The 21,036-nt window shown below is 38.2% G+C and overlaps 1 protein-coding gene across 1 annotated transcript in view; it reads right to left on the reverse strand.

The window, feature by feature from the left end:
- Positions 1-1,426: 1,426 nt before the first annotated feature.
- The window catches only part of OSBPL11 (oxysterol binding protein like 11), a 71,707-nt gene continuing 52,097 nt past the window's right edge, over positions 1,427-21,036 (reverse strand). The window contains exons 10-13 of the mRNA XM_007985536.3: positions 18,410-18,596; positions 10,755-10,937; positions 4,097-4,250; positions 1,427-3,142 (exon numbers count right to left, since the gene is read on the reverse strand). Coding sequence (XP_007983727.2) covers positions 3,077-3,142; positions 4,097-4,250; positions 10,755-10,937; positions 18,410-18,596 — 590 coding nt within the window. The 3' untranslated portion in view covers positions 1,427-3,076. The remainder of the gene's footprint in view (positions 3,143-4,096; positions 4,251-10,754; positions 10,938-18,409; positions 18,597-21,036) is intronic.

Raw genomic sequence — 21,036 nt, forward strand, 5'->3', positions numbered from 1 at the left:
AAAGAGATACAAATATGGCACAACTGCCACAAAGACTTGTTTCCCTAGCCAAATAGTACCAAGGTGTAGATAAAAAAAATCAAAATAGAAAAAGCCTCTAGCTCTCGTGAGGTGGGTAAGCTGCAGCTTCTGGAAGCAGATGTTGCTCCTTCCTCACTCTCTGGGCCCTGTTTCTAGGAGAGCAGGGGGAAGGCATGAAGATAGGGAGAAGGTAAAACAGTCAGCCCGAAGCATAACAATTCATTCTTTTCAAGGAGTTCAACCTAATAATGTGGGGGAGATTTCATTACTCATAAATGTATTATTTTCCATAAGAACTTTAAAACTACTATTTCAGTAATTCTTAAAATGGCTTAACAATCCAAAGAAATAAATGGGCACTTGACATGGTTTGGCTCTATATCCCCACCCAGATATCATCTTGAATTATACTTCCACTCCACAATTCCCACGTGTTGTGGGAGGGACCCAGTGGGGGATAATTTGAATCATGGGGCCGGTTTTCCCCATACTGTTCTCGTGGTAGTGAGTAAGTCTCATGAGATCTCATGGTTTTATCAGTGGTTTCCACTTTTGCATCTTCATTTTCTCTTGCTGCCACCATGTAAGAAGTGCCTTTCGCCTCCCACCCTGATTCTGAGGCCTCCCCAGCTGTGTGGAACTCTAAGTCCAATTAAACCTCTTTTTCTTCCCAGCTTTGGGCATGTCTTTATCAACAGTGTGAAAGCAGATAAATACAGCACTCAAACAGTTCAAATGAAACAAAAATCTCTGGTTTCATTTTATTTTTTAAAATTTTTATTTATTTCTTTTTAAAAGGCTAATCAAGTTAAGCAGTGGGAGCAGAGAAGGAACAAAGAAATCTGTAACTGCGGCTGGGCGCAGTACCTCACACCTGTAATCCCAGTACTTTGGGAGGCTGAGGTGGGCGGATTGCTTGAGTTCAGGAATTCAAGACTAGTCTGGGCAACATAGCGAGATCCAGTCTACACAAACAGTACAAAAATCAGCTGAGTATGTTGGTGTGTGTGTGTAGTCTCAGATACTTGGGAGGGTGAAGTGGGATGACTGGTTTAGTCTGGGAGGTCAAGACTGCAGTGAGCAATGCACTGTACTCCATCCTGGTCGACAGAGTCAGACTCTGCCTCACAATAAACAAAATAAGAAATCTGTAATTGGTTGTGATCAATTAGTTGTAAATGCCACTGCATGCAGATCAGCCTAGTTTTGTTTTATATTCTTCTATCTCCAGAATATTTAAAAGTTAAAACACTTCGATTTTTAGAAACTCTCATTAAATTTACCCCCTAGCTGAAGATTCCTGAAGGACTTAAACAGAAAATCAATGTCCCTCTCAAATGAACAGGCCAATAACTCTACTGAATATAAACTTTCTATTTCTCTCCATTCATAAGAGACAGAAGCATCATTGTTCTCTAGTTTTATTATTTGTCAATTTTCCCAACACAGGAACTATAACTCATTTTGAGATTTTTTCAGTGCATTTCACAGCAAAAATGAACAAGGGAATCATTAAAATTGTTGTACACAAACCAACTTTTTCTTATAATTTACAATTTGTTGAAAAAATTATTGTTTTGCTGTTTTCATCCTACTAACCTCTTTAACAGAACACAATTTATCAGAGCACAAAGCTTAAACTTTTTATGATGATGCAACAGACACAGCCTCCTACAATGGCTGATAAACAACAGGTATGTTACACACACTGATTGGAAGACCATATCAGAAAAAACAGAGTAAGGCACCACTCTTGGGAAATTAAGGTAGCTTGCAGTAACAAGTGTTGAGCCCCGTAATAAATAGGTGCTCAATAAATACATGAATGAATGATGAAAGCCATAATTAGCTCTATTCTTTTAATTGCCAGCAATTCTTCAACCTCCACAAAAGACTTATTTAAAAACAGATTTGTACCTGAATACAACTTCCTGATCTTTTTTTCCTGATACCTTTTAATTTCATACTGTTTCTTTAGCATTTAAGTTTCCTCAAAAAATAAAACACAAAACCATACCTTACATGTGCATTCAGTTACACATATAAGTTCTGAATTACTGACAAGTATGAATAGAATCATTTATTTTAATTTTTAACAGAGGTAAAATAAAGCATACTTATCCAAAGGGATAACACATAATACTGGATATTAACCTAGAGGTGAAAAAAAAGAAGGAAAAAAGTAACAGTTTTATTTTTTGATATTTGCTATTTTCTTTAATGCCTTAGTTCTGGAGAAAGGCTAAAATCTCATCATATTGACATGAACACATTGTTAAAAATTGTCTCTCAACTGTAATATTTAATAAAACTAGGTACTGAAAAATGTTCTGAAATTTTTCAAGTCAATGTTGTTTTCAAGTATATTAAAATGCTCAGAAGAAAAAATTCTCCATGGTTATAATTCTGATCAATCTATAAATGTACTTTTAAAAGAGAGTTCCAACAGAGGTGGATAATGGATAAGTTCCTCAGACACAGGCATACAGTCTTTTTGAAGAAATAGAATGCCTTGTTACCACAACCTGGTTGATTTTTTTTTTTTTAACACTGATTTCAGGCACAATGGCTGAATCCACTTCTGGGTCATCTTTCTTCTCCTCTTGGTTGGTTTACAAGAGTAGTGAATACTTCAGTTATGGACAGAAAGAAAGACACAAACTCTGAAACAGAGACTTCACTTTTCACTACAAAGAAATCAAAGTCACTGAGTTCTCATTGTTGTGTGTATCTGCTGCCCCTGTGCAAAAACAGGGGATTCAAACTTAATTGTAGGAGCAAGAACTGGATAAAAGATTGATCTACTGATTCAGGTAACAAGTTTTAAGATGGTATTGCTCACATCACATGAACAGGTTGGTAAGAGGTCCACTGCGTTTCTTTACCACTTTGGTCTTGCTTTTGGTATTTCGGTGCCCTAGTAGGTACATTCAGGTTTAGCTAGTTTCAGTCTGCCCAATCAGGAAGCAGGTCACTCAGTGCAATGACTCCATTCTGGGAGGATTTAGGGTAAACAGAGAAAAACCTCATTTGGTCGAGTTTTAGACAGTACGTGTCACTCTGCTGGTTGTGTTGTTGGAATTATTTTCCAAAGTGGTTTATGATAAACCCAGCCATCTCCCTGAAAGAAATAAAATGATAAAGAATCATCCCTCTAATGTTATCAAAATCAGTAACCAAAACTAGAAGCAACACCTTTACTGAAATGGAATTCTATTTTCACATTCAAAAAAAAGTTTTTGTAAAAGAACAAAGTCTTTGTGCTTAAGACATCAAACAATGCCTGTGGTTTAGCTAGGATTCAGGTGAGAAGGTATGGTATCGGAGGGTCTAGTTTGTGACCCATGAACATTTAATTTTGCAAGAACCATTTGTAGCAATTTTGCCAATTTCGCCAAGATGCTACAGATTGAGCCTCACTCACAGAGTTATAGGCAGCAGGCGGAGCACAGAGAAATGATCAGGAAGGTACTAACTGTTCTCCCCATCTCCACTGGCACCCCAGAACTCATTTTTTTTTCTCCCCCCCCCGAGACAGAGTCTTGCTCTGTCAAGCAGGCTGCAGTGTAGTGGTATAATCTTGCTGCAATCTCCAGCTCCCCGGTTCAAGTAATTCTCCTACCTCAGCCTCCCAAGTAGCTGGGATTACAGGTGCCCGCCACCATACCTGGCTAATTTTTATATTTTTAGTAGAGATGGGGTTTCACCATGTTGGCCAGGCTGGTCTCGAACTCCTGACCTCGTGACCTGCCCGCCTCAGCCTCCCAGAGTGCTGGGATTACAGGCGTGAGCCACCGCGCCCCGCCCCCAGAGCTCATTTTTAATGATATATAGACGTTCTCACTTAGAAACTCTTCTTTCTTAGAATCTGTTTCTGGTATATCTGCTTTTTTTTTTTTTGAGACAGTCTTGCTATAGGTCACCCAGGCTGGTCTCAAAAACAGTTGGCATTTATATACAGCCATCCTACTTTTAAAAATAAAGATGTCTAAGTGATAGCAATTCAACAAAGCCTAGTAAGCTAATGTTCTCACCAAGTAGACACGTTTTTATCTTGAACACATGTATAACATACCTCTTTAATAAAATATTTTGTTTTCCAAGGTGTGCCTGTTTCAGTACGATGCCTTTCTTCAGTCCTCTGACGTTCTTCCAGGGTATGCTTATGCTCTGTGGCCTTATCAATTTCAGATTCTCTCAGAGAGTCTGTCACATTTTTCCACAATCGCCTGAAATCCAAAAACCACACATTTTACAAGCATTCTTTAAAAGAGATAATTAAATAGAATCAACACCCTCAAAATTACAGTAATTTTATAAAATAACATTTCCTAAATCACATCTACAATATCATGCTTATGAATTCCAAGAATAATGATACTATGCTGCTGATGGTTATGTCCGGGATGCTGCTCCTTCTGCTTCTTTTTAAATTAAAAATAATTTTTATTTTTCCAGATTGTAAAAGGAGGATTTTTGTTTTTAGAAAACTTAGAAATTAACAAGTAAAAAGAGAAGTAAATTTTCAAAGTTGAAATGTAAGCAAGACCAACTGTGCTTCTGGACATGATGAAATAATGGGGAACACATTTATTTTCCTGCCTTCATCAACCAGGAAACAGGCAACATATAGTAAAATAGTGGTTTTCAGACACTGAGCAAAAGGCAGTGCAGGGCAGTAATCCTTGAGAAAGGAAACAAACGAGGGGAGTCCTATGAGTCCTCTAACTCGCTGTCCAGAGTGTTTCTAGGCCACGCACAGGGAGAGGGAAGCTTAACAAATCTCAAACAAACAAAAAAAACCTGCCACAATTCTTTAGGGAAAGAACTGTTTGTTGAACAAATGGTGCTGGGACAACTATATATATATGTGAAAAAAGATGTAAAAAGTTAAACATAAAACTACCATACAACCCAGCAATTCCACTCTTGGGTATTTACCCAAGAAAAATGAAAATAAATATCCACACGAAGATTTGTAGGAGAATTTCCACAGCAGTATTATTCATCATTGCCCCCAACTGGAAATGCCCATCAGCTGGTAAATGGATAGGCAAAATGTGATATATCCATACACTGAAATACTATTCAGCAACAAAAAGCAATGAACCACTGATACATGCAATTAATACTTCATGGATGAACTTCAAAAATGTTATACTAAGGAAATAAGCCAGGCATAAGAGATCACACACTGTATGATTTATATGAAATATCCAGAACAGGCAAATTTATAGAGACAGAAAGTTAGTGGTTCTCTGGGCTGGGGGTAATGGGGATTAACTGTAAATGAACATGAGGGATTTTACGGTAGGATGAAAATACTCTAAAACTGATTTATGGTAATAACTGTACTACTCAAGAAAGTTACTACACATCTTTGTTTTTTCTTTTTTCCTTTCTTTCTTCCTTCCTTCCTGCCCTTCCTCCCCACCTCCCTCTTTCTCTTCTGTTCTCTTTTCTTTTTTTTTTTTTTTGAGACAGGGTCTCACCGTCACCCAGGCTAGAGTGTGCAATGTCACCATCTCAGCTCACTGCAACCTCTGCCTCCTGGACTCAAGCAATTCTCCTGCCTCACTTTCTTGAGTAGCTGGGACTATAGGCATGCACCACCATGCCCGGCTAATTTTTGTATTTTGAGTACAGACAGGGTTTCACCATGTTGGCCAGGCTGGCCTCGAACACCTGACCTCAAATGACCCGCCCACCTCAGCCTCCCAAAGTGCTGGATAGTATGCCACAGGTCTTATAGTTCAAAGCCTTAAGGCTACATATGTATCTTAATGGCTCCAAAAGGTTTCCTAACACATTTCTGATACACATATCAGATGGCTCAAACATAAAAATCAATTTATAAGGAATTCTCCACAAATAATAAAGACATTAAAACAAAAAAAAAAATCAAGACATAACAATCCTAAAGATAAATGCCTGCCCTAATAACAAAACTTCTAATAAAATGAAGTAACAACTTGCAGAACTACAAAGTGAAATATTCAATTGTAATTGGTAATTTTAATAACCAATTTCAATAACTAAACTCAACTGATAGAATAAATGCACAGAAAATCTGTAAGACTACAGAAGACTAGAAAAATACTGTCAACTCATTTGACCTGACACTTACAGAACACACTCACCTCAGCCTCCTGAGTAGCTGGGATTACAGGCACATGCCACCACATCCAGCTAATTTTTATATTTTTTGTGGAGAGAGAGTTTTGCCATGTTACCCAGGCTAGCCTCAAACTCTTGGGCTCAAGAATACACATTCGTGTCAAGTTGCACATGAAACATTTACCAAGGCCAGGTGTGGTGGCTCATGAATAATTCTAGCACTTTGGGAGGCCGATGTGAGTGGATTACTTGAGGCTGAGTTCGAGACCAGCTTGGCCAACATGGTGAAACCCCATCCCTCCTAAAAATATAAAAAAATTAGCTGCGTGTGGTGGTGCATGCTTATAGTCCCAGCTACTCGGGAGGCTGAGGCATGATAATTGCTTGAACCAGGGAAATGGAGGTTGCAGTGAGCCGAGACTGCACCACCGCACTCTAGCCTGGGCAACAGAGTGAGACACTACTTTGTCTCCAAAAAAAAAAAAAAAAATGAAAAAATGAAAAAAAGAAACATTTACCAAGACAGAACATATTCAGAGTCATTAAATCTAAATAAATTTAAAGAATTAAAATCATACAAAGTGTATTTTTTGACCAAAATGAAACTAAGTTAGAAATAAATAATGGAAAGATGGCTGGGAAATCTCTAAACACTTAGAAATTATCAACACATTTGTAAATAAGTTCATGAGTTAAAAAATAAAACCCGCAAAAGAAATCAGAAAATATTTTGAAATGAAAACACATAAAAAGTCATTGGAGAGAAATAAAGCAGTCCTCAGAGGAAAATCTATAGCATTAAACATTTAGAAAAAAAAAAAATTGATGAGCTAAACCAGGGATCAAACTATGGCCCACAGCCCATTTTTGTAAATAAATTTTTATTGCAACATAACAGTGTCTCACCATTGACTTATTGTCTATGGATGTTTCATGCTACAAGGGCAGAGTTGAGTAGCTGTGGCAGAGGCTATTTGATCCACTAAGGCTAAAATATTAATTGACTGGCCTTTTACAAAAAAAGTTTGCTGACCCCTGACCTAAGCTTCTATTGTAAGAAATTAGGGAAAAAAAAAATAGCAAATGATTTACAATGTAAGAAGAAAAAATGAAATTTTATAAAAGAGCAACCTTCAGTGAGAAAGAAAACACAAACAGACTAAATCATGAAGCCAATATCTGGTTCTTTGCATAAAATTAATAAACTTAGTCACACTGATGAGAAAAAAGGTATTACAAATATAAGGAATAAGTATGGGGACATCACTACAGATCCTACACAGATAAAAAAATCAGGTAATATTAGGAACTACATGACAATAAATTTGACACATTAGCTGAAATGAACCAACTCCTTGAAAAACTACCAAAGCTCACTGAAGAAACAGAAAACCTTAACAGTGCTATATGTTAAACATATGTAATTTGTAATTCAAAACCTTCCCCTAAAGAAAAGAACAGAGCAATAACCCTCATGCATATAGAAACTATAAAATTCATTACAAAATTTTAGCAAATAATATTCAGAAGCATCTCTTTTTTTTTTTTTTTTTTTTCTGAGACAGAGTCTGGCTCTGTCACCCAGGCTGGAGTGCAGTGGCGCAATCTTGGTTCACTGCAACCTCCACCTCCTGGGTTCAAGCAATTCTCATGCCTCAGCCTCCCAAGTAGCCAGGACTACAGGTACATGCCACCACACCCGGGTGAATTTTGTATTTTTAGTAGAGACACCCAGCTGATTTTTGTATTTTAAGTAGAGACGCCTGGCTGATTTTTGTATTTTTAGTAGAGACGCCTGGCTGATTTTTGTATTTTTAGTAGAGACGGGGTTTCACCATGCTGGCCAGGTTGGTCTTGAACTCCTGACCTCAAGTGACACACCCGCCTTGGCCTCCCAACATGCTGGGTTTATAGGCGTGAGTCACCACACTGGCCCAGAAGCATCTCTTTATCTGCCCATACATTCAGTCTGTGGTGATATACTGCTTTAAAGTATATATAGGAAAAATCTGGGCCAGGCATGGTGGCTCACACATGTAATTCCAGCACTTTGGGAGGCTGAGGTGGGCAGATCACCTGAGGTCAGGAGTTCAAGACCAGCCTGACCAACATGGGGAAACCCCATCTCTACTAAAAGTACAAAGAAGTCAGCTGGGCGTGGTGGTGTGCACCTGTAATCCCAGCTACTTGGGAGGCTGAGGCACGAGAATTGCTTGAGCCTAGGACGCAGAGGTTGCAGTGAGGCGAGATCATGCCACTGCACTCCAACTTGGGTGACAGAATGAGATTCCATCTTAAAAAAAAAAAAAAAAAATCTGGCCTCACACAGATACAGTTTGAAAAGAGAAAAATATTTTAACAGATTTTTCAAATAATTCGATTCTTTCATATGTTTCAAAACTTGACAAGTGGTAATTTTAAAAAGGCTAGTTGCAATGTGGAAAATTAAAGAATGTCAGTTGTTTTTTCAAATAATTTATATGGAAATCCACTGGTCTAATGTGCATCCTGAATGGATAATTTATCCATGCATGATTCTGTAATATCATGCATTAGTTATCTGAAAAATACTGGTTCATTGAGTTATGCAGATCTTCCAGATGCTGACATATTATACAATATTTTAAAAAATCATATTCAATAATATCAGCGCCAAGTTCACCAGAAAACGAATTGGGAAGTTTTTAAGTTCATGGTGGCAAATAAAATTTTCTAAAATTCTAATTTTGCCTTGAAGCTCAAATTTTATTATTAGTAACATACCGTCAAATTGTTTTTCATGAGGTGTCACATTCACATCTTTCATTTACAAGAAAAATGTCTACTTAACATTGAAATTAGAATAACCATAGTTTGTCTATCATTTTTTTAAGTAAACATCGTATTTCATGAACAAAGTGATTAGTTCTGCTTGTGACTCAAATAATTATACAAGTGCTCTTCCTTCAGATAACGACTATATTTCTTCAGTAGCCAGCACAAATGCTTATTCATATTCCTGATTTGTCATACAGAATACTAATAAGACATGTACTCGGCCAGGCACGGTGGCTCACGCCTGTAATCCCAGCACTTTGGGAGGATGAAATGGGAGGATCACTTGAGGTCAGATGTTCACGACCAGCCTGGCCAACACAGTGAAACCCTGTCTCTACTAAAAATACAAAAAATTAGCCAGGAGTAGTGATTGATGCCTGCAGTCCCAGCTACTCAGGAGGCTGAGGCAGGAGGATCGCTTGAACCCAGGAGGTGGAGGCTGCAGTGAGCCGAGATCGCCCGACCACACTCCAGCCTGGGTGACACAGAGTGAGACCCTGTCTCAAAAAAAGAAAAAAAAAAAAAAAAAGACATGACTCTGTAGTCCCAATTTTAAAAAACTAACAATTTGTATTGGTTTTTCAAGGACATCTTAAGAGAAGGCAGCATGCAAGTACATGGCAGTGAAGAATATAATGACTGCTTGTGACATCTGGTGCCACTGCCTAAATTAGTCCTAAGGCCCACCAGTGCTACTACCCACAGCATTCCTTTTGCACCATCATAAGAACCCACAGAGTGAAAAATGGTAAATAACATCTTAGTACTATTATTAAAAAATTGTGAACTTGCAGATGCCCTGAGAAGGTCTCAAGGACCCAACAGGGGTCTGCAAAGCAAACTTTGAGACCCTCTCCTTAGGATAAATCCCTATAAGAATTCTTTAAAAAATCATTATTGCTGTATTTTTTGACCCACTCTGAATGTTTGACTGTGGACATTTAATCCCTTTCACACCTAGTTAGAAATTGTTTGGTTCCATTTATGTGATCTTAATGTAAGATGTTTAGTGGTTCCCTGTATATATATTTTTTTCTATTTTTAATTGATAAGAGTAGTAATCCCTCATGACATAAAATTTAAACAGTACAAATAGGAATCTTATAAAAATTAAGTCTCTTTCCTATTCCAGATCCCAGTACTCTTTTCCAGAAGCAACCACTGTCAACACATTTTGGAAGCTGTACCTTATTAACACATATAGATCCACTTTATTTTTCAAGGTCTATGACACATACTGCCAAAATACCCTCTACGAAGATTATACTGGTTTAACGTCTAATCAACAGCATGAAAATGCCCATTTGCTCACACCTGTTCCCCAAAGAGTTATTATTGTAAAAACTAATTTGTCTTATTGTTTAATTTGTACCTCTGAATTCTAACTACCCTAAACAATTTTTCATTTCCTTGGTTGATCATTTAAGACGTTCCTATATTTATGCACCACCTCTTTACATTCTTTGCCCAGTTTTTGTATTGGGGTATCTTTTTGTTAATAATTTAACAAAAATTTTTATGATAAAGTTTTTAAGATACACACAGTAATTCTTTGACAGTAAATGTTTTTAATATTTTTGCTCCATTTACAATGTTTGGTTTTTACTAAAATGTGACTGTATATCAAAGAATCTCACAGCTGGCAAAGGGTTTAACATCAGATCAGACCAATGCTTTCAATTTACAAAGCTGATGCAAAGTGGTGAAGTGACTTGGCCAAGGTCACCAGTTAGTGAAAAGGCTTAGATTAAGATTCAGAGCATCTGACTCTTTCCTGGATAGATGCAAGGATGACGTACCTGGATTCAAATGGATCCTGCTTCTCCAGAGGTCTCACTCTTTTCTTTGTCACTGCCAATTTAGTCAAGTCCACATACTTTGTTTCTCCATTGCTATATGTGAACTCAAGAACACTATTCCATTCCCCTTGCACTCTGCATACCACAGTGTTGGTGATGTTGTGCTTTACTTCAGCTGTAACCCTAGAAGCAGATAGAAAAGAAAGATACACTCTAATAAGTGATATCATGTTTGTTTCTTAGATCTGAAACCCAAGAACACAGCCTGTGAATCCTGTTGAAATTAGTTATATACCTCACTTCAATATGTCAGAGCCAAAGTTAGATTCTTTGTATGTCCTATGACAGCTTCCTTCATAATTTGTTCAATATCAATTTTAGTCTTTAGAAAAAATGCCAGGAGTCAAATCAGAGACTTCATTATCATTAATGTCCGAATGTTATCTTTAAAATGTTTGCTACAAACAAAACTATAATACTAAAACTAAATAGAAATATGAAAAATATCAATATTTTATTTATTACAGTCTAAAAATGTTACAACATTACAATCTATTTAACTTTTTTTTTACTAGTTAATTCTACTTATTGAAATATTTGGCATCCCTACATTTGAAGTTCTGGATACATCAATCCTATATTAAACTACATAAGCCTAATTTTAAATTTAGAAACCACACAAACCAATAAGAGGTAGAAAAATATAAAAGAATACATTAAAATGTTTAAAATGCTCTTGCCAAAAGAGAAAAATTAAAAGAGCACTGGTCTACAAAAACTATCATTATCACCACAGAACTCAGAGAGACCTTAAACATTACTGCTATTGAAGTTTAATGAAGAGTCACCACAGCCATATATATATAATAGCTATATATATGGCTGTTTATCAACAGATAGCTGTATTGATGCAGCACAAATACATCAATAGGAACAGGCTAGGAATAGGAACAGGTGTAATTATTATTATTATTATTTTTGAGACGGAGTCTCGCTCTGTTGCCTAGGCTGGAGTGCAGTGGTGTGATCTTGGCTCACTGTAACCTCCGCCTCCTGGGTTAAAGTGATTCTCCTGCTTCAGCCTCCCACCTAGCTGGAGTAGCTGGGATTACAGGTATGCGTCACCATGCCCGGCAAATTTTTGTATTTTTAGTAGAGACAGGGTTTCGCCATGTTGGCCAGGCTGGTCTTGAACTCTGACCTCAGGGGATCTGTGTGCCTCGGCCTCCCAAAGTGCTGGGGATTACAGGTGTCAGCCACCGTGCCTGGACTGTAGTTATTTTTAGTGAAGTATTTTATGTTCACTCTAGGACACAGATAACAACAGGGTCAGATCAGATAGAGGTTCAGAACTTAGGGAATGATAGGCAAAAGTTAGGGTCTAATCAGTACCAGAGAATGTGGCTTATCTAGATTCAAAAGGAAATCCAAAGACCAAAGTCTAGAGGTTCAAGTGACAGTTCAGGAATCCCAAGTAGCATTTGTCCGGCATAAGCTAAGGGAACAAGAAGAACAAAGTGGAATTCAGGGAATCCAGTTTCAGTTTTAAGCAAGCGGTCTATGAACTCAGCTCAAGGCAGAGGTGTAAGGAGCCCAATAAGCAAATTATTTATAAGCCAGATCTCTGGAATCTAAGAGCAAATCAAACATTCACAATCAAGAGTTAAGAGTAATTTTACCTACTAAAAATACAAAAAAAAATAGCTGCACGCAGTGGCACAGGCCTGTAATCTCAGCTACTCAGGAGGCTGAGGCATGAGAATTGCTTGAACCCGGGAGGCAGAGGTTGCAGTGAGCCAAGATTATACCACTGCACTCCAGCCTGGGTAACAGAGGATGGCTCTGTCTCAAAAAAAAAAAAAAAAAAAAAAAAGAGTAGTTGTATAGTTGTAGCTCACTGGACACAAAGAACACCATGACATCAGTCAACTTGATTACAGCAGGAATGGGAACCCTGGGTTATGCCTCAAAGCATACACACTTAAATAACTGCCTTGGTTTCTTGCAGTGTGAATGTTTTTTGTGATGTCATTGCACGCTTCCTCTCTGATCCCACTTGCCAACATCCTTCCCTTCCTTGAAAATTTATCTCTATCAAACAGGATATGAGGAAGTAACACTGAACATTTATCTAGCCTGTTTCCCATCTACATACACCATTCTAAGATAATCAGCTCCTCACTTGATCTTTCTTTTACTACCATAGCACATCTCTCAAGTTACTATTATCTCCCATAAGGCTTTCCAATGGACAATCTTAGGGACCTGTTCATGACTGCTGGCTATTACAGGGTCCGTATTGTTCAGAGCAGCTACACAGCAAAAGCAGCGCGAAGAGAAGTGGGGCAGTGGACACGAATCACATATACTACAGGCAGGCCATGAGGAACTTGCAAAGGAGCACAAGGAGGAAGAAGGCCTCATTACTTTGCTTATAACAATTCTTCACAACAGTCTAGGGCAACCAGCACACTTCTTCCGTAATGGACCAGAAAGTAACTGTCTCAGGATTCTCATGCCAGACCGTCTCTATTGAAACTACTTAACTTTGTCACTGTAGCATGAAAGCAGACAGAAATAAGTACATGAATGTGCATGACTGTGTTCCAATAAAATTTAATTTACAAAAACAGGTGTCACTAAAGGCTTGAGCTCTTTACTTCCATTGCATACAGTCCTTAGGGAACTGATCACACAGTAATATTATTATTGGTTTGCCATCCTTGCCCCTTGCCAAGACTGTAATCTCTTTAACAGGCATGGAATGGGTCTCATCTCTATAGCCCCATTTAGCACTTAGCAGAGTGCCTGATAAACAATGAGTTTATTGCTTGAATTAATGAATGAGAAAACAAAACCTCAATTATATTATCACTACATAGAATAAGAGTGAGCAAAAGCATACATACACAAGAGGATGCCAATGTGTGCATGGAGGGGGAGTTAACATTTTTTGAACATTTAAAATATGCTGGGCATTTTACATAAATTATTTGCCAAGCCTTGTGACTATCCCATTTCTGTAGATGAAGAAACTAAGGCTCAAAAATTTAGGTAAGGGGCCCCAAATCTCTCTCTTTCATTATTTGTTTTGGACAGTCCTGCTCTGTCACCCAGGCTGGACTTCAGTGGTGAAATTATGGCTTACTGCAGCCTTGACCACTTAGGATCAAGCCATCCATCCGCCTCAACCTCCTGAGCAGCTGGAACTACAGGCATGTGCCATCATGCTCAGCTAACTTTTTAATTTTTATTCTTGTAGAAAGTGGGTCTCACTACATTGCCCAGGCTGGTATTAAACTCCTGGGTTCAAGCGATCCTCCCACCTCAGCTTCCCAAAGTGCTGGGATTAGAGGCATGAGTCACTGTACCCGGCCCCCAAATCTTGTAGTTAGTAAAATAATAGAGTCAGGATTTGAATACATGTCTAAAGGACTCCAAAGTCCGGTTCTTCCCAATACTTCTAGGTACAAATTTCCTTAAAACAACTTGATCTGAGGTCTGACATTACCATTATTTTGTAGCTATGATATACAAATAAAAAATTAGGTACTTCAGAGAAACATTTTATAGGACAAAGGGAAATTGAGAAAATAACCCAAAGAAATAAAATTCTGCTCCAATTCAAATTTGTCATTCTGCTTACATGCAGCAGCATGAAGAAACAGACTTCCTGTATAAACAGAAGATACAAAGGCGGAGCTTAGGAATTTAGGAAGTAAAAGCTTGTACCAAACTACCATAAGAAAGGTATATTTAAAAAGTTATGCCAATGATTAACACAAGGCAAAATAAGTTAGGTTATGGAAAGCGATTCTTTTTTTTTTTTTTTGAGACGCAGTTCCCTTCCTGTGGAGTGCAATGGTGTGATCTCGGCTTGGCATAATCTCAGCTCACGGCAACCTCCACTATTCCAGCTATTCTTCTGCCCCAGCCTCCCAAGTAGCTGGGATTATAGGCCTCTGCCACCACGTTCTGCTAATTTTGTATTTTTAGTAGAGACGGGGTTTCTCCATGTTAGTCAGGCTGGTCTTGAACTCCCAACCTCAGGTGATCCACCCATCTCGGCCTCTCAAAGTGCTGCGATTACAGGCGTGAGCCACCATGCCTAGCCAAAAGTGATTCTTAATCTCAGGGAAATTCTGAAATACTTGATAATTCTTTAAAAGCTGTCTGGTAAGAGTAGAAAGGAAATGGTTATTGAATCAGATAGATCAGTTCTGTTGAAGGTCTTAAAGAGTCTCAATTTTCTCATCTATAAAACTAATACCTTTCCCTCATGGGGCTAGTAAGATTTTTTTTTTTTTTTTGAGACAGTCTCCCTCTGTCGCCCAGGCTGGAGTGCAGTGGCGTAATCTCAGCTTACTGCAACCTCCACCTCCCGGGTTCAAGCGATTCTCATGCCTCAGCCTCCCAAGTAGCTGGGATTACAGGTGCATGCCACCACGCCCAGCTAATGTTTGTATTTTTAGTAGAGACACAGTTTCACCATGTTGCCCAGGCTGGTCTTGAACTCCTGACCTCAGGTGATCCACCCGACTCGGCCTCCCAAAGTACTAAGATTACAGGCATGAGCCACAGCCTCCCAAAGTGTTGGGATTACAGGCGTGAGCTACCGTGCCTGGTCAAGAATGGTTTTTAGAAGCAATTTTACCAAATGGTTAATTATATCCTATAAAAAACAGTTATATAAATGTTGCCAAAACCAAACTTAAATATTCAAAAATAAGATATTAAATAATTCCCTTCAACAGTTTAAGGTACTGGCTTCTTGTGGTTACTATCTAAGTGCTAATATCTTAACCATCAGGCAAGTTCTCCAAATCCAAGTCAAATTCTGGATCCTTTATGACTGAGGCAATTGAAAGGCTATCTTAAAGATAAAAAATATTACTAATACAGAAATCTAAGATTTCAACAAAGCACTTGCCTAGGATTTGAGCAGATCAGAATTTTCTCCTTGACAAAAACTTTGCCTCTCCCCACAACTCAGGCTTATGGAGATGAGATGGCCCTATATGCAGGTGAGAATGCAATTAAAATTTTACTTTCAAAGAAAAAAAAGGTTTCTTGACCAAATCTACAATATCTCAAGTATGTACATCTTGTATCAATAAATGACATAGAATACAGAATATGCTGCCCTTAAGATAGTTAGCAAAGAGCTAAATCTTACATTGTTGTCCCATTCATCTCTAAGGTGAGAATTGATAAATAGTAAAACATACGCTTTCTCGCTTTTTAAAAACTTGACAAGTCAGCCTTTTAGATTTTCTAGATCCCGTCTCTAAGAGCTCCCTGAGATACCAGAAAACCACTGGTTATGTTAACTTAGCTTCAAATAGAAAATATTTTATTGACTGAAAGTTAGCTTTGGGTTTCACTGATGGTATATATAAAAAATTCACATGAAGCGTAATTACATTTTATGGAGAGCTACTGAAGAAGATACTGTCTATTACGTTACTCGATGTCACTATGTAAGGACACATGCAACAAATCCCTTTAGAATTTAGTGCCAGGAAAATAGTTTATCTATCTTGAAAAAGTGATATGCTTCCTTTATCAGACACTGGGAAGTATGTTAAGCATCATGTTTCTTTATTTGCTTTAACAGACAAATCAAAACTAAAAATTGATTTTTTAGCTATAGTAATCATCTAATCCTAGCTTCACAGTACCATTGTCCTTACCCATCTTTATGGTATTATGACAGACTTTATTTTTAACTATTATATACAAGTTTTTCCTAAAAGCCTTACAAATGCTTTCCAAAAATAGTATCCTGGATTATAATCTCAGACTGAAAGCTTCTTGCAGGCAAAGTTAGTTTTTATTTTTATTTCTCTGTATCTCTAGTATGCAGAAAAGTTATAATATGTGTGTGTGTATATACACACACACACACACACACACACATCTACATATCCTAAAATCTTTATGATATTACACCACGCATTATATATATAGGCACCCTAAAGTGAGTGTGGAAAATGGGAACAGAAGGTGGACATGAGAATGGGGAATAGTTAAGTAGGCTCACTTGGCTGCATCATAGATAGATGTGGAAAATGAGGGAGTAAGGGAAGACAGGTAGAATATAATATATTTATACCAAATGCAGACAGCAGATAATGTGTCTGTCCCAACTGCAGAGAGCAGTTAAAAAAAACTAGGCTATGTCTGAGGAAGGAGGCATGAGCATTCAATAAAGACATGGAGAAGACCTTAGTTATAATAATCTGTAAGCACAAAGAAGAAAAGGTGTCAAGAATAAGAAATTTGGCTGAGCATGGTGGCTCACGCCTGTAATCTTGACTCTTTGGGAAACCAAGGATTGCTTGAGCCCAGAAGTTCAAAACCAGCCTGAGCAACATAGGGAGATCCTGTCTCTTCAAAAAAAAAAAAAAAAAAGGAATCCCCCCCCCCCCTTTTTTTTTTTAAGACAGAGTCCTGTTCTGTCACCCACGCTGGAGCACAGTGGCATGATCACGGCTCATTGCAACCTCTGCCTCCCAGGTTCAAGCAATTCTCCTGCCTCAGCCTCCTGTGGCATTACAGGCACCTTCCATCACACCTGGTCAATTTTTTTTTTTTTTTTTTGAGATGGAGTTTCACTCGTCACCCCCGGCTGGAGTACAGTGGCGCAACCTCAGCTCACTGCAACCTCTGCCTACTGGATTCAAGCAATCCTCCAGCCTAGCCACCTGAATAGCTGGGATTACAGGCATGCGCCACCATACTCAGCTAATTTTGTATTTTTAGTAGAGACAGGGTCTCGCCATTTTGGCTAGGCTGGTCTCAAACTCCCGACCTCAGGTGATCCACCCATGACTAAAAAATCACATGTGACTAAGAAATACAAATATTACCCGGGTGTGGTGGCTCCCAGCACTTTGGAAGGTTGAGGCAGGCAGATCACTGGAGGCCAGGAGTTCGAGACCAGCCTGGCCAACATGGTGAAAGCCTATCTCAACTAAAAATACAAAAAGTAGCCAGGCATGGTGCCACATGCCTATAATCACAGCTACTTGGGAGGCTGAGGCACAAAAATTGCTTGAACCCAAGAGGTGGTTGCAAGGAGCCAAGATCGTGCCACTGCACTTCAGCCTAGGCGACAGAGTAAGACTCTGTCTCAAAAAAACAAATGACAAAAAAAGAAATACATCAGTATCATTGAAAATAAGAAGTGCTGGATCTGGAAATGTATCACTGCAAGTTGCTTCCACCTAAGCATCTACTGAAACACATACACTGGCTTTAATCATTGTGCTTCCTGAACCATTCTTCATGATTAAATATATTTCCACCCTAACTTGTAGCTATAGCTGCCTTCACTGAGGTCCAGATCCAAATCTGTATCCCTTAAAGGCAGAATTGGGCCAGAGACTACAAGTTCATTTGTTAGAAATTCTATTGTAAAGCTTACTAGTTACTTCATCTGGAAAATTTTTAAGAGTAGATATCTTAATGTTGCTACTTTTAAAAATAGCGCATGATATTCAGAATGCCTTAAAAGATGAAATATTTTAAATAAGAAATAAACATGAATACAAATCCAACTTCACATAAAACAGAGCAGAAAAAGAATAAGGAGTTGTAATACAAAATCAAAGTGGAAGAATAAGAACAAGATATCATTAAAATGTGCTTACCGATGCAGTTTGCCACCATAAAATGGCTTGGTATGAAAAGTGATGCTGGCTGAATATCCAGTTTTTGCACAGTTGACACTGACTTTGCCACCCAGTTCTACCCAAGGAACAGTCAAAATTGACCGAGCATATGCACAAGGTAGAGAAAATGTGTACTCTTCTCCATGCTCCAACAGACTAAGGATACCTGAATGTGAAAACATGAGGGTGGTTAACACCTTTTTAAAGAAACAGCTACTGAAAAAATCCATATTAATTTTTTTCCTGTCTAGTAAATAAGCATCATTATTTTTCCTAATCTTCATTTAACTTTCATGAAACTGACTTCATTTATAACTATATCTGACAATAGTACCAGGCAATAGTGAATCAGGTTTACTTTCACTATGACCTTTCTGTCAATTTGAGGTTCATGGGTCCAGTAAATGTTACAGTGGAAACATTTCAAGGGTTTCCTCCAATGCTCCTAAAAATAATTTTTTTTTTTTTGAAGACGGAGTTTTGTGCTTGTTGCCTAGGCTGGAGTGCAGTGGCGTGATCTTGGCTCACTGCAACTTCTGACTCCCAAGTCAAACGATTCTCCTGCCTCAGCCTCCCAAGTAGCTGGTATTACAGGTGCCCACCACCACGCCCAGCTAATTTTTTTTTGCATTTTTAGTGGAGATGGGGTTTCACCATGTTGGCCAGGCTGGTCTCGAACTCCTGACCTGAGACGATCCACCTGCTTTGGCCTCTCAAAATGCTGGGATTACAAGTGTGAGCCACTGTGCCTGGCCCTTAAAAATAATTTTTTAAAAAAGGCCTTCAGTCAGAGTTTAAGACAATGGTATGCTAAAATTTTATCATTAGTATGAATAACTTTTTAGCAGTTTGGGAATAACTAGACATTCAATGTTATTAAGTCACAGACATTGATCTAAGACAGTATAATGGGAAAAAATTGTTCCTTCTATTCTATGTATATTAAGAAAGAAAAAATGTTGTTTGATTATAAAAACTATGGTCATAATAATTTTGTTTGCCAAATTATAAAATATTTATGGTGAAGTTAGAAGAGATAACAGTGGTGGTTTTCAAACAAATGTTATTCTAATGGAGAAAGGAGCTTGTTCTATATTAAGTGATGCTAATTAAAGATGGTTTAAAAGGTTTTATAAAAAGGGGACTACATTAATGAATAATCACTCTATACTAGATAATTAAGGGATACTAAGGATACTCAAGCTACATTACTAACCTTCTAAACTCATTACCTGTGTCATCAACAGACCACATATTGAAGTGGATATGTACTACTAGTCCAAACGTTTATGGCATCTCCCTTTTAATAAATGCTCGTTAAGCACTCACTTCTTAATGTTCACAAATGAGGGGAACTGTTTAAATATTTTAATATAGTCAATTTTTAGGATATGCGAATAGACAAAATGAGATTCTAAAGTAGCCTACATAAAGCAACATCAACTATTTTTTTTTTTGTATTGCTCTTAACAGTCTTCACAAAGGGCAACAATAAATTAAGGTTTATTGAGCCATTTCATAAAAAACATGGTTCTGGCTATAATATATTTATACATAATGAGAGCTGTCAGATGACAGACAACATACTTGTGTATATTTTAAGTCTTTCTTTTTTTTTGAGACGGAGTTTCACTCTTAATGCCCAGGCTGGAGTGCAATGGCACAACCTCGGCTCACTGTAACCTCTGCCTCCCGGGTTCAAGCGATTATCCTGCCTCAGCCTCCCAAGTAGCTGGGATTACAGGCACCTGCCACCATGCCTGACTACTCTTTTTGTATTTTTAGTAGAGACAGAATTTCACCATGTTGGCCAGGCTGGTCTCGAATTCCTGAACTCAGGTGATCCACCCACCTCGGCCTCCCAAAGTGCTGGGATTACAGGCGTGAGTCACCACACCCAACACCATTCCTGATTTTTACTTACTTTCTGTTGCGGATATCGATAACCATTTAATTTCCAATATATTCCACTAATATATAGCAGCACAATAAAAAATTATTTACATACCTCCTTTATAATTAAAGCATGGTTAAGATATGAATGCTTTTCTCCATTTCTTTTCTTAAAAATTTTACATTTGAGACAAGGTCCTCCCCTGTCACGCAGCTGGTGTGCAGTGGCACGATCACGGCTCACTGCTGTCTCATTTCCCGAGCTCAAGTGATCCTGCCACCACAGTCTCCCAAGTACCTGTGATTATAGAAGCAAGCCACCATGCCCAGTTAATTTTTTTAAATTTATTTTTGCAGAGACAGGCTCTCATTATGTTGCCCAGTCTGGTCTCCAACTCCTGGGCTCAAGCTATTCTTCCACTTCAGCCCAGCAAAGTATTGAGATTATAGGTGTGAGCCACTGTGCTCGGCTTTTCTTCACTTCTTGAAGTATTTCCTTTCTCGTAGTGTGAGAGGCTACCATTCCCAGATTCTTACTGTTACATGAACTGGTAAGAGTAACTGTCCTTTGGAAGAGTGTCAAAGCATATGGTTCTAAATGGGTCTATTCCTTAACCTTTATGACCTTAGACACATGTCTCATCACCTCTAGACCTTTTTTTTTTCATTTATAAAATAAGCAAATTGATCTATGAAGTGCTTAAGGCTAATGT

This window comes from Chlorocebus sabaeus, chromosome 22 (assembly GCF_047675955.1).
Source record: "Chlorocebus sabaeus isolate Y175 chromosome 22, mChlSab1.0.hap1, whole genome shotgun sequence".
Taxonomy (NCBI): domain Eukaryota; kingdom Metazoa; phylum Chordata; class Mammalia; order Primates; family Cercopithecidae; genus Chlorocebus; species Chlorocebus sabaeus.